This window comes from Cuculus canorus, chromosome 2 (assembly GCF_017976375.1).
Source record: "Cuculus canorus isolate bCucCan1 chromosome 2, bCucCan1.pri, whole genome shotgun sequence".
Taxonomy (NCBI): domain Eukaryota; kingdom Metazoa; phylum Chordata; class Aves; order Cuculiformes; family Cuculidae; genus Cuculus; species Cuculus canorus.
The window spans coordinates 2,319,361-2,334,012 of NC_071402.1; the positions used below are offsets into that span (position 1 = coordinate 2,319,361).

A 14,652-nucleotide genomic window follows, 5' to 3' on the forward strand; every position below is an offset into this window, starting at 1 on the left:
CACCATTGGGATGCATTGGCAAGGCAGGGTTGATAGAGGTGGTGAGACAGAGATCTTGCCTGGTTCTCCCTAGTGCCAGGTAGGAGGCTTCTGGGCAGATGCTGCTTGACATGTTCCTTTTCATCTGCTGTCCTGTGCAGCAGCTGCAGTTTCTGAGTGCCATCAGAGATGGAAGAAGGGGAGAGCGTCTGGGTGAGAAATCACTTATGGCAGTAAAGATGAAGTCCTCATTGCTAGCTCAGCTGGCACAAAACCTGGTTTGGTATGAACATGGTTTTGGGCTTGAATCAGAAACAGCATGGCCAGCAGGACTAGGGAAGTGATTGTGTCCCTGGAGTCAGCGTTGGTGAGGCCACGCCTCGAATCCTGGGTTCAGTTTTCGGCTCCTCACTCCTCAGTGAGGAGCTGGAGCACGTCTGAAGAAGGGGAACGGAGCTGGGGAAGGGTCAGGAGAACAAGGGTTATGAGGAACGGCTGAGGCACCTGGGGTTGTTTAGCCTGGAGAAAAGGAGGCTGAGGGGAGACCTTATCAGGTTGTGGTAAGGTGGGTGTTGGTCTCTTCTCCCAAGTGACAGGTGATAGGATGAGAGGAAATGGCCTCAAGTTGCACTAGGGAAGGTTCAGATTGGATATCAGGAAAGATTTCTTCACTGAAAGGATTATCAAGCACTGGAACAGGCTGCCAAGGGCAGTGGTGGAGGCCCCATCCCTGGAGGTGTTTTAAAGACAGGATGAGGTGCTTAGGGATTTAATTTAGTAGTGGACAGGTATGATTGGACTTGATCTCAAAGATCTTCTCCAACCAAGCAATTCTATGATTCTGTGAAGGGCCGGAGGATCCTTCCCAGTCTTGGAATCCATCCTTCTCTGACTGATCATGGAGCAGGATCCCACTTGCAGAAAGGATGAATTCAGTGCCCAAAGCTGAGCTGAGGTGTTTGCCCAATCGCCTTTAAGTGTCAAGGATCTGCAAGGCTGTGCCAGGCTCAACCACGAGGCGCTTCGTGCCAGAGAGGGCTGAGATGCCTTCACACTGTCGGAAAGAAAATTCCCAGGATTAGCAACATATTGCTGAAGTCACAGGCACAGTGGGGACAACGAGGGACCATTCTGGCTAGAAAACCTCCTCTCCATGATGCGACATGAAGCACTTGGCTTCCCTTTCCATAGATTTCTTCCTCCATGCACCTCCCTCCTTCCCTGTCCTTGGCCCTGGTTCAATTCCCTTTTGATCTTGGTGGTGGGAGTGGGGAAATGTTCCCAAAGCAGCAACTTAATTGGGTTTTTATATCTCTGTGATGAAGATGGAGCAATTAATCCACAGAGAGGAAAGATGTTGAAACGCCCTGTGTTGCATTTGGCAGCCTGTAGGACCTTGGTCAAGAGGGCACAGGTATCACCCTGGCAGCAAGGGCATCCTTATCCTCCTGACTCTGCTTTGCACATTCGGAGGAGGACAGTTTCCAGGCTTCTTGGGTGAGAGGGTGAGTAGAAGGAACTGGATCAGTCCAGGGATGTAGGGAAGAATCATAGGATGGTTTGGGCCGGAAGGGGCCTCAAAGATCGTCTGGTTCCACCCCCCTACCATGGGCAGGGAAACCTCCCACTGGATCAGAGTGCTCAAAGCCTCATCGAACCTGGCTTTGGACACCTCCAGGGATGGGGCAGTCACAACTTCCCTGGGCAACCTGGAGAAAAGGAGCCCGGACCACTAAGAAGCCATCATCTCAAGAGGGTGCATGATGAAGCCATTGATGGACCAAATTAAAGGACCAAACATTAGAGGACCAAATGCTTCTTGGTGGCCACGTCACCAGGACTGGTTCTTATGAGCTTGAGGTGCTGTGTTGAGCTGAGCAGGTGGTCAGTATGAGTCCGAGCATAGCTCTAGGTGGTATCCGGTGTCTGTGAAGGGGTTTGGGGGTCTGCACATTCCATATTGTAGCCTTTGTATCAAGAATAATGTTGAGTTTCTGCTTGTAAAGCCTGAAGGTGACACACAAATTGGTGGGGTAGTAAATAAGCAGGACAGGGTGTTATTACGGAGTGATCCAAATTGCTTGGTTAAACACTCACAATTGGAGAAAATGCCCTTTTAATACTGGTAAATGCAGGAGGGATGAAGAAAAACACCAATGCCTTGGGCAGGAAGGATGGAGCTGAGGTTGTTGATGACCTTTAAGGACTATTGTGGGCAACAACACCAGCATGTAGGGTCTTGGTGGGGATCTGCAGCCTCTGGACTTCGGATGTAGAAAAAGTGGACTGGAAAGGAGTGATGATCTTTAAGGTCCCTTCCAACCCTAACTATTCTATTCAATGATGTGGTCTGGATGCATGACATTGAGCCCTCTGCTGTCCTCCCATGGGGTGGGTTTTCCAACCTACAAGAGGAGCCTTGGAGTTTGGGGTTGGAGGAGTAATTTGAGGGCACTGGTGCTTTCCAAGCATCCCCGAAAAAGCCCATCCATACTGCAAATTGCTTCTGGCCAAGCATCCCACCTAGGAAAGGTGGGCTTGGTTGCATCCCAGCCTTGTGTTCTCCGTCCAGAGGGCAAAGCTAGAAGGTTGCACGGGCTCATCTACCCCTCCGACACCCGTTTCCAGGTAATGGGCTTTTCCATATTTCACCTTCCAGTTAAATCGCCTGCGCTGGAGCCTAACTGGCCTCCCTGCGCTAATTGTAAGCAAGTGCACCAACGCAAACCATTCCAATCGAGCGCTAATTTAATTAGAAAGCACCCATTTTAGTTAATTTGTTCAAGAAGATCACTGGAAACTCCTGGAGAGAACAGATGTTCCCCTCTCCCCCGATGAACATTCAGGGGTTTGTAAATGGCTCCACTCAGCCTTGTTTAGGAGAGAAAAGAGGATTTTATAGCCGCAAACGACCCTTTCTGTAAACATTTTACAGCTCTCTGCACGTTTGAGTGACGATAAACCCCGAGCAACTCGGCGGGCTGCAAATTTGCGACCATACGGCTATCATTTTATTGTCATATTTCACGGTCGTAACGTTAATGGAAGATGCTCGCTCCAGTCTTTTTTTAACGGCTCCGCTGAGCACGCTCAAAACGCTTCAGCGTTGGAGGGATTCGTGGAGGTGCCAGAGCTTCTGGGTTCGTTTACAGCTTTCACTTTTGGAGGAATAACTTTGGAAAGGCAAAGCTCCTCCCATCTCGACCAGGCTGGGTGCTTGTTGTCTCCAAAGGGGAATCTCTTGTGATCCCACTTGGAGTCCTGTGTCCAGTTCTGCAGTCGTAGAATCATGGAGTGGTTTGGGTTGGAAGAGACTTTAAAGGTGATCCAGTTCCAACCCCCCCGCCATGGGCAGTGGCACCTCCCACTGGATCAGGTTGCTCAAAGCTTCATCCAGCCTGGCCTTGGACACCTCCAGGGAGGGGATATCCACGACTTCTCTGGGATACCTGTACCAGTTCCTCACCACCGTCAGCATGAAGAATTTCTTCCTAATGCTCTGTCTAAATCTTCCCCCACACACAATTAAAAGCCACTCCCCCTCATCCTGTCACTCCATGTACTTGGAACAAGTCCCTCTCCATCTTTCTTGTAGGCCCCCTTCAGGTACTGGAAAGCAGCTCTAAGGTCTCCTTGGAGCCTTCTCTTTTCCAGGCTCAACAAACCCAACTCTCTCAGCCTGTCCTCATAGCAGAGGGGCTGCAGCCCTCAGATCGTCTTTGTAGGACCTGTTCCAACAGTTCCATATCCTTCTTCTGTTGAGGATTCCAGAACTGGACACAGGACTCCAGGTGGAATCCTCAGCATAAGAAGGATATGGAAATGTTGGAACAGGTCAAGAGGAGGCTACAAAGATGATCTGGGGGCTGTGAGGACAGGCTGAGAGAGTTAGGTTTGTTCAGCCTGGAGGAGAGAAGGCTCTGGAGAGACCTTATAGCAGCCTTCTAGTACCTGAAGGGGTCCAGGAAGGCTGGGGAGGGACTTTTTCCAAGGTTATGGAGTGATGGGATGGGCAGGAATGGCTTTAAATTGGAAGGAGGAAGATTAAACTGGACATTAGGACCCTCATGGGTCCCTGGAGCAGATCAGACCCATGGAAGGTGGTTGCAGATCATCTGAGATCTTTGATCACAGTAATTTTAGTGTCTGCAGGCAAGAGCAGCAACAAATCTTTACGCAGGATCAGGAGTTTTACAAGGACAGTGGTGTTTGACTGCTGCGTGCCTCAGTTTCCCCATTTGCCATATTGTCATAATTAGCAAAACCTCTGAAGCTTTACTGGTGGTTGGTGTGTGGCTCGGAGAGCTGCAAGGGTAGAAGCATCTGGGAGGTCTTCAGGAAAACAAAGGATGAGTTTAGGCATGAGAGGAGCAGCTAAACCATCTCCTTTGTGGTGTGATCTCCACATGGGTGTGTGGCTGTGAGGACACCACATCCATGTGCTGACCCTGAGGCTGTTGCATGTAACTTGCTAACTCCTCCATCACTTTCTCACTGATGTGGTAGAGGAGTTGCAGCAGAGTGAGCTGGTGCCCCATGGGCTCTCCATGATGGAGATCTGCTAGAGCAGATACCATGAGAGCTTCTGCTGTGAGAGCTTCTCCCTTTCCACAGATTCCTCTCTGGGCTCCTTGTTCTAGTCCAGTTGCTGATCAACTCAGGATCCACGTGGCAGGACCTGTTCCTCAGTCCCCATGGAGATACCACCAATGTATATGGGTTGACCATGCTGTAGTCATCTTCCTTCTGCTGCAGTGCCAGGCCATTTTTCAGGTCCGAGTCCAGACCTTAGGGTCACAGGATGGAAGGGACCCAGGCAGGTCACTGAGTCCGACCTCCTGCTTAAACCAGCCTTTGCTGGTTACAGCTGAGAAGTCAAGGACACATGATGAGGTATGTGTCCCTTGGCAGAAGGAGATGGCAGAAACAGGTGGAGGCATTTTGATGGTCATGATGAGAACTTATGGGAGTTATAGGCCCTCCCAGATCCTCTGTAGATGATACCAAGGGGACAGGGACAGGTTAGGTAGAGGAAGGGTACTAGGACACCAAGCCCTGAAGCCTGCGGTGAAAGGAGAATGAGGTTAGAAGCATGCTAGAGGTACCCTGTTGTCCTTAAGTCATCCTTCCCATCACTGCCGCCTTCTCTTGTAGGATAAATTAGCAGGGTCAAGACAAGGAGCAGGAGATCTTCATCTTCCTTCCTGATGGTACCTATGGCTCTTCCTTTCTCATGACTTATCAGCCAGGAGGGCTCTGGGGCAGCATGGATCTTGGTGGTACCTTCCCAACTCTTCTCCTACCACTCGGCAGAGCTTTCTTCTAATCATAGAGTCATGGAAAGGTTTGGATTAGAGGGATCGTAAAGTCCATCCAGTTCTAACCTCCTGCCATGTTGGATCACCTCCCACTGGATCAGGTTGCTTAAGTCCCCATCCAGCGTGGCCTTCAACACCTTCAGGGATGGGGCAGCCACAGCTTCTCTTGGCAAATCTTGCACTTCCTAGATCATGGAATTGTTTGGGTTGGAAGGGAACTCAAAGCCCATACAGTTCCAACCCTCTGCCGTGGCAGGGACACCTCCCACTGGATCAGGTAGCTCAAAGGCCCATCCATGCTGGCCTTCAATATCCCTACGGATGGAGAGGGTGATCCATGCATTTGGCAGATGGGGATGGGGTGCTCCTGTGCTCCTCCTCACCTTTGCTGCATTATCCCTCTGCAGGTGGATGCTTCCCTTTCCACTCCTCCACCCAATGCATGCTCCATTGGGCACGCAGGGAGACTAATTAGAGAGCATCAAAACTCTTTCATAACCGAGTTAACCAACCTCTAATAGAATTGGTTTTTCTAATGCAGAAGTCTATCGAGCTGCACCCATCCCTTGAGCAAGACAATGTGTATCAGTCTAATTGGTTTCCTGTTAACGGGCTGGCCAGATCTGCTTGGGTCGTTAGCAATTGCATCTTCTCCTCCTGAGTCAGCAGATCTTCACGTGTTTAGAATCATAGAATCATAGAATAGCTAGAAATTCTTCACGATGAGGGTGGTGAGGCACTGGCCCAGATTGCCCTGTCCCTGGCAGTGTTCAAGGCCAGGTTGGCTGGAGCTTTGAGCAAGTGAGAGGTGTCCATGCCCATGGCAGGGGGGTTGGAACTGCCTGGGCTTTAAGGTCCCTTCCAACACAAACTGATTCTATGATGTGGAACATCTCCCGCGTCATCTGTGTACCCAGGTGGCCAAGAAGACCATGACCATCCTGGCTTGTATCAGAAATGCTGTGGTCAGCAGGAATATGGAAGGAATTGTCCTCCTGTTTCCTGGCACTGGTGAGGCCACACCTTGAATCCTGGATTCAGTTCTTGTCCCCTCACTCCAAGAAGCACATTGAGGGGCTGGAGCACATCTAAAGAAGGGGAATGGAGCTGGGGAAGGGTCTGGAGCACAGGCCTTATGAGGAGCAGCTGAAGGAGCTGCGGTTGTGTAGTCTGGAGAAAAGGAGACTGAGGGAAGATCTTCTTGCTCTCTACAACTCCATGAAAGGAGGCTGTGATGGAGTGGGTGTTGGTCTCTTCTCCCAAGTAACAAGCGATAGGGTGAGAAGAAATGGCCTCAAGTTGCACTAGGAGAGGTTTAGATTGGATATTAGGAAAAATTTCTTTACTGAAGGAGCGGTGGCACCCTGGAAGAGGAAGCCCAGGGCAGCAGAGGAGTCCCCACCCCTGGAGGGATTAAAAAAAACGTGTAGATGTGGCACTTCGGGACATGGTTTAGTTGGCACCGTGGTGTTAGGCTGACGGTTGGACTGGGTGATCTTAGAATCATAGAGTCATTAAGGTTGGAAATGACCTCTATGATGTCCAGTCCATTTTCCCTCTCACTCTTCCAACAAGGAAAGAAGAGCAGTTCTTAAACCCTCAGCAATCCAGAGCAGTGGGCAGGGAGAGGATTTGGGACCAAGGACCAGACCAATCTCCATTTCTCCCCCATCCGAGGAGATTCCCCATCTTAAATCCCTTTCTGTCATCAGCTGGATGAGACAAATTCTGTTTTATCTTCTCCATTGGGTGCAGCTGGAGCCTCTCAGCTCGGCAGCGTCTGTGGGAAGGCCAGGTTTTATTGAAAAATATAATGGTGCCACCTGAAGCGTGATTTACTGCCGTGTCCACTCCTCGGACTTGATAATATATTTCTATTAGATTTCCTTCTTTTCCATCCCTTCTCCTCGCAAAGAGTGGCAACTTTCTCCATCTGCCTGACACCTTCTTAGGCTTCAGCAAAATAAATGTTGATTTTCATCAGGAGAAAGAGCACTGGAAGTCCTAATTCTCCGAGCGAGGCTGACAAGCTCAGCAAAAGCCGCCCAGCTTTCGATGGAAGGCTCATGATCCAGCCTCAGTTTCTTCTCGTTGGAAGCAGTTCAATCATCGTAATGAAAAAGGGGTTTCTTAGCCTGGCTTTCGCTAACTAGAAATTATATACCTGGTTCCTGGAAGATGGATTGCACTGCTGCTGAAATGCAGAGAAGAAAGGAGGAGGGGGGAGAGAGTGAAGACGCTCGAGATGCAACCTAAGATTGATAACGCCATTTGCAGGATCTCCCATGCACAAAAGTGGAAAATACATTTCCGTTGGCTGGGGTGGGTTAAGTGACATCCCCAGTTTCGCCAGTTCTCCCCCCTCTGGCTTTCATAGAATCATAGAAACATTTGGTTGGAAAAGATCTTTGAGATCATTGAGTCCAACCGTACCCGTCCACTACAAACCATAGCCCTGAGCGTCTCATCTCCCCATCTTTTAAATCTCTCTAGGGATGGGGACTCCACTGCCTCCCCGGGCAACCTTTTCAGGTGCCTGAGAACCCTTTCAGTGAAGCAATTTTGCCTTATGTCCAATCTGAACCTGCCCTGGTGCAGCCTGAGGCCATTTGTTCTGGTTCTATCACTTGTTCCTTGGGAGGAGAGATCAATGCCCACCTTGTAGAATCATAAAATAGTTCAGGCTATTGATCTTTAAGGTCACCCAGTTCCAACCCCCCTGCCATGGGTAGGGACGCCTCCCACTGGACCAGGCTGCTCAAGGCCCTGTCCAACCTGGCCTTCAACACCCTCAGGGAGCGGGCACCCACAAGTTCCCTGGGCAACATGTGCCAGTGCCTCACCAACCTCATTGTGAAGAATTTCTTCCTAACATCTCATCTAAATCTTCTCTCTTCCAATTTAAAGCCATTCCCCCTCATCCTATCACTCCATGCCCTTGGAAAAGAGTCCCTCCCCAGGGGCCCCTCTTGTAGCCCGTGGGAGGCCATTCTAAGGTCTCCACGGACCTTGCAACAACCTCCTTTCAGGGAGTTGTAGACAGTGATGAGGTCTCCCCATCAGCCTTCTCTTCTCCAGGCTAAACAACCCCAGCTCCCTCAGCCACTCCTCATAAGACTTGTTTTCCAGCCTTTCACCAGCTTTATTGCTCTTCTCTGGATGCGCTTTAGCCCCTCAGTGTCCTTCTTGGAGTGAGGGACCCAAAACTGAACACAGGATTCAAGGTGTGACCTCCATGATAGGGTATTTTGGGGATGCGGCGTTTGGAGCAACATCTCCCTCCATCCAAGGTCAGAAACTGTACCGGTTCAGTCCTTTTACAACCTATTTTGGGTTTCTTTCATCGCTACCCTCCTTGATTATTTGGAGGAGTACGTTTATAATCAGACGTGGATGCTCTGAAAGCATCTTAGCTCCATGCAGCCCTGTGCTGAAGTCAAGAAGCTAATTATGGTCGATTTAAAAATCACCTCTTTTTTTTCTCTCTCTAAAACAACAAATTGATATTTCTTCTTCTTTAATCATATTTGCTTTGAATTGACATGCCTGAGGTCCATGCCACTCATGGATATTAGCTAATGAAGTGTTCTGTGCTCACTCAGGGGGAACTGAACCATTTGCACTGTTCCTGGTTGACCATGGTTGTTGACAAAGCAGGAATGAGGAGCTGCTGATTTTGACCCCTTGGTGATGGGCAGCAGCTCTGCCAGACCCTAATGATACTAATTACAGCAACCCAGGCCAGATACAGAAATCCCAGGCTGGAAAACCCATCTGGCTTAGAATAATAGGATGGTTTAGGTTGGAGAAGACCTTTAAGATCATCAAGTCCAACCATCAATGCAGCCTGCTAAGTCTACCACCAGACCATGTCCTATACTATGGCAAATACTCATCTTTTAAACACCTCCAGGGCTCGTGACTCAACCATCTCCCTGGGCAGCCTCTGCCAGTGCTTGACAACCCTTTAAGTAAAGAAATTCCTCCTAATCCAATCTAAATCTCCGCTGGCGCATCTTGAGGGCATTTCGTCTTGTCCTGTCACAGGCTACCAGGGAGAAGCGACCAACCCCCCACCTTGCCACAATCTCCTTTCAGGGAGTTGTAGAGAGCAATGAGGTCTCCCCTCAGTCTCCTTTTCTCCAGACTAAACAACCCCAGGTCCCTCAGCCATTCCTCATAAGGCTTGTGCTCCAGACCCTTCCCCAGCTCTGTTCCTCTTCTCTAGATGCGTTCCAGCCCCTCACTGTCTTCCTTGGTGTGAGGGGCCCAAAACTAAACTCAGGATTTGAGGTGCAGCCTCATTAATGCCAAGAACACAGGGACAAATACTTCCCTGATCCTGCCAGCCACACTGTTCTTGATGCAGACCAGGATGCTGTTGGCCTTCTTGGCCACCCGGGCCACTGCTGGCTCATGTGCAGCTGGCTATCAACGAACACCTCCAGGTTCTTCTCCACCAGGCAGCTTTCCAGCCACTCCTCTCCAAGCCTGTGGTGTTGCACGGGGTTGTTGTGACCCACATGCAGGACCTGGCATTTGGCCGTGGTGAACCTCATGGACTTGGCCTGAGCCTATTGATTCAGCCTGTCCAGATCCCTCTGTAGAGCCTCCCTACCCTCAGGCACATCAAAACTCCCACCCAATTTGGTGTCATCTGCAAACTGAGTGAGGGTGCACATGATTCCCTCATCCATGTTGTTGATAAAGATGGTGAACAGAACTGGTCCCAATACTGAGCCCTGGGTACACCACTTGTGACCGGCCACCAGCTGGATGCAAAAGCTTGATGCAGAAGGAGTCCACTAGAAAATGAGGAAGGTGTTCAGAGGCTGAGCAGGATGCGATGGGCGTCTGCTTGATGTTGCTTGTCTCCAAAGCTGAATTTGGCTATGTCGCGGTGACTAATAGCCGCGTCTATCAGGTCTGCTGTGCAACCTTCTGATGTATGGGTGTTGTATTAAGGGTGGAAAGGTGCTAAATGAGCCCTCTTTATTTTACATAAATTAACTCAAAAGCGATGAATCACTGCCACGGCGGCTTAGACTCCAAGTAAGTTGGTTTACTCAAGTTTAAAAGGAAAGAAAAACTCTTGGTGGCTCCATGTTGATAGATGCTGCGTGGGGTCCTCAAAACCTCCTGCCTCCCGTGCTTCCAAAACCACGTCCTTTGGCCTTTCAAGGCTGCTCGAAGGAGCCCTTGCTCCCACCTGCATGTTGGGGATCATTGTTTGGGAAGTGTGATGAGAAACTCTGTGCCCTTGGAGAAGTTCCTCCCCAGCTATCCTTGAGCCCCTTAAGGTGCTGGAAGGCTGCTCTAAGGTCTCCCTGGAGCCTTCTGTTTTCCAGGCTGAACAACCCCAACTCTCTCAGCTTGTCCTCATAGGAGAGGTTTTCCAGCTCTCAGATCATCTTTGTGGCCTTTTCTGGACCTGTTCCAACAGTTCCATATCCTTCTTCTGTTGGGGATTCCAGAACTGGGCACAGGACTCAGGTGGGGTCTCAGGAGAGCAGAATAGATGGGCAGAATCCTCTCTCTCACCCTGCCGGCCACACTTCTTTTGATGCAGCCCAGGATATAGTTGGTTTTTGGGCTGCAAGCGCACTTTGCCAGCTCATGCTGAGCTGCTCCTCAATCAGCAACACCCCAAGTCCTTCTCTTCAGGGCTGCTCTCAATCACATTGTCCCCCATCCTGTATTGAAACTGTGGATTGCCCCAGCCCAGGTGTAGGACCTTGCACTTGATGATGATGCTCACAGGATGATGCACTTGATGATGATGATGATGCTTACAGAGTGAGGGACACAGAATTTGAAGTTTTGGCTGGTTTTTATTACCTTTATCACACATAATTTGAGGATTTTGCAGCAGATTCACTGCTCTGTGGTGGGAAGGGACCTCCAAGCGCCTGCATCTTGTGCCACTTGCCAGGGTCTGAAGATGCTTAGGGATCTGGGGAACCAACCACCACCATCCCAGCCATTGTGAAGGGGGAAGTCAGCTCTGGCTTCAGGATAAAAGGCATTGGATGCAATTAAGTGGGCTCGTTTATCTCCATTTGCTCACTAATTATTCTTCCTCATGGGCAATACTGTGTCCTCTGGGGCCACTTTTCCTCCTTTTTCCTGTGCGGAAGCACGAAGCGAGCTGCAGGAGCAGCAGAGGAGCAAGGTGTTCCTTTGCCCTCACCCCGTGGTGGCTTGTACCGATCTTGATGACTTTCCTCTCTTTTCTGGCTTTCCATGGTGGCTTGTACTGACCTTGATGACTTTTCTCCTCTTTCTGCTTCCAGTCAGCAAACGGAAGAGGACGTTGCCACCAGACTTGGAAAACACCCATCCTGACGAGGGTGGCAGAGGTGAGGCCAGTGGGTGCTCTTAGGGTTGTGCGATGTAGGGATGGAGTGCCACCTGCATCCCTGCTGTGCAAGCCCATCTCCATTGCGTTAACCTATTGCAACTGGGCATGGAGAAGCCATGGGGTGTCCAGACATGCATCACCCACCTCCCACCATCACCTTTTCCTTTCTTCAGGAAAACAGCTGCAGATCAAGCCCCGTCTATGAGCGAGACCCAACCCTGTGGCAGCCGAAGAGCTCAGGAACCACAGAGCCGGACACAACCCGGCACCTACCTCAGGACACCGCAGCTGGATGCGGCAACCCCTTCTCATCTTGTTTTTCCGGGATGTCATTTTGGCAAGGAGCCGGGTGACCTCATGGAGAAGTGCCACCCATTCCACAGGGAAATGGCTTTGTTTGAAATGTTTTCATTTGCCAATAAATTTTCTTTTCAGCTGGTTTATTGAAGGCGAGCTCGGCCACCAGGTTCCTTGGATGCTTGTGGGACTGGGAAGAGGCTCCCATTCCCGCTGGTCCTCCTGCAGCTCCGTTGCTGTCCCAGACATGAGGTGACACGGGGACCTGAGGAGCTTAATGCCATCATGTGACGTGCCCACATCCAGGTCAGCCACAGTACTGGGGACAAACATGGTCACAGGTCACCATGCTGGGAGGTAACAGGGTGTGAAGTCGCCACACGGCTCAGCCCTGACCTCTCCATGCCAAAAGACCAATTGCATCCATTCTGCTCCATTCCCCTGGTTTTGGGAGGAGATTCCTTGGAGCAGAGCCGTGTGTGAGGAGCATCTCTAGTGGAAACGTGTGCTGGGAGCAGCGCTGAGCTCCTGCAGCTCATTGAGGTCTCCCATGGCTGTCTGCACCCTGACCCCGACCTCTCCGCATTCCACAGGGGTTTGGTCGCCCTTGGGACACCCAGACCAGCTCTTTCAAGGTCTTTTGGAGTCCCTACAAATCCAAGCAAAGAACAAAACATGGGGGAGGGGAGTGTTGTGCCGAGCCTAGAACTGTCACCTGTGCTGCTGCTGGCATGATGGGTTTTTACATCCATAGGTACATTCCCACAGGGATTTTGGGATGGTGGATGCTCTTCCTCTGCATGGATGAGATTTTGGGGACAGCTGTAGGACCTCTCCTTGCTAAGCAATGCTGAGAGCTGGGAGCGGCCATGCAGGGTGGCCGTATTTACCCATCTCCTGCCCTCAGTCATCTTCAGGCAAAGCCCTGGAGGGAAAAGGCATCAGCAGGGATGTGGACAAGTGCAGGGGCTCCTTGAGGACCCAGTCTGCAGCTGTGGTTGGTGATGGGGTGGGCAGTGGAGCCACCACGAAGTTGTAGGCTCAGCTGTGCTGGAGCTCCATCAAGGAGCTGACGGCTGCAGTTTCACCCATGGGTGAGCACACCCCGTGGAAGGGTCTTGTGATCCACCCACATCTACAAGATGAGGTTCTTACCCTTGCCCAGCTCAAGGTGGAGGATTCATGGCTTGGTGACTCTAGGCCATGGCATTGCCACCAACAGCGCAATGTCATTGATGCCTGTCGCCTCCCTGGGTTCCTATTTAAGGATGCTGAACTGGCAGTTGCGGGGCTTTAGTGTCACTTGGAGACCAGTTTGAGGTGGCATCTCCCCAGCCATTGCAGGGACCAGTGGGTCCTGCCGGAGCTGCACTCATTTTTTTTTTTAATAAGAACTTCATTGTCTTCATTGATATTAAATGTCTTTTATTAACTGGTGTGTTTTGATATATAAATAAAGAGTTTCTTCCCTGGAATGCCCGTTTGGAGTGTAGCTTTGGTCTTTCTTTTCAGCCATATGGAATAAACAACCCCTTGAGGAGCTCCTGATGCTGGTGGAGGAGTCACTCTGCTCCCCAAATCGTAGAGCAAAGAAAAGTTTCTAAGCCTGTTGAGTTTTTATAGAATAATGGACCGGTTTGGGTTGGAAGGGACCTCAAAACCCATCTAGTTCTGACCCCGTGCCTTGGGCAGGGACACCTCTCACTGAATCAGGTTGCTCAAAGCCTCATCCAGCCTGGCCTTGAACGCCTCCAGGGATGGGGCAGCCACAACTTCCCTGGGCTACTTGTTCCAGGGCCTCCTACCCTCATCTCAGTCTCCTCTCTTTCAGCCTAAAACCATTCCCCCTTGTCCTATCCCTGCACTCCTTGATCCGGAGCCCCTCCCCAGCTTTCCTGGAGCCCCTTCAGGTACTGGAAGGTCGCTATAAGGTCTCCCTGGATCCTTCTCTTTTCCAGGCAGAACAACACCAACTCTCTCAGCCTGTCCTGGTATGGCAGGTGCTCCGGCCCTTGGATCATCTCCGTGCCCTCCTCTGGACTCACTTCAACAGATCTGTGTCCTTCTTATGCTGAGGACTCCAGAACTGGACACAGGACTCCAGGTGGGGTCTCATGAGAGCAGAGCAGAAGGGAGAATCATCACCCTGGCCCTGCTGGCCACACTGCTTTTGATGCAGGCAAGGAATGGTTGGCCACCTGGGCTACATGCGCCCATTGCTGGCTCATGTTGAGCTTCTCATCCACCAAATCTTTCAGAGATTTTACTCATTGTAACTTTCCCCCCCTCATACCCAGAAAGGATGTTTTGTCCGATGGTGGTCACCTGTAAAAACCCTAAATTCACTAAAAATCACCCTGGAGGAGATGATGAAGCTGCGAATCCCTAGGGATGATGGTACGAGGTGATGGCAGCTGGGAACTTTTCTGCTTCTTGTGCTCTGGCTCCCTGACGAGCAGCCTAACAGGGATTAAGCCTCACGCTGCGCTAATTAAGCGAGGCAACGAGGAGCTCGCTGAGAACTGTGGCTCTGCCGCCCACCAGCGCTGCTGCTCCCTTCCAGGGAATGATTGTAATTTATTACCAGCTGTCGTTAAAGAACTGCTCAGAGGTGATTAATTCCCAAGGAGGGATAAACGCAGCCCCTGGAGAGGTGTTGCTTGGCCTTGGTGGGTTCCACCACCACCAGTAGCCACG

The 14,652-nt window shown here is 50.7% G+C and overlaps 1 protein-coding gene across 1 annotated transcript in view; it reads left to right on the forward strand.

Moving 5' to 3' along the window:
• ZC3H3 (zinc finger CCCH-type containing 3) overlaps nt 1-13,340 on the forward strand; it is a 149,682-nt gene extending 136,342 nt beyond the window's left edge. The window contains exons 12-13 of the mRNA XM_054057547.1: nt 11,591-11,656; nt 11,832-13,340. Coding sequence (XP_053913522.1) covers nt 11,591-11,656; nt 11,832-11,863 — 98 coding nt within the window. The 3' untranslated portion in view covers nt 11,864-13,340. The remainder of the gene's footprint in view (nt 1-11,590; nt 11,657-11,831) is intronic.
• Nucleotides 13,341-14,652: the final 1,312 nt, after the last annotated feature.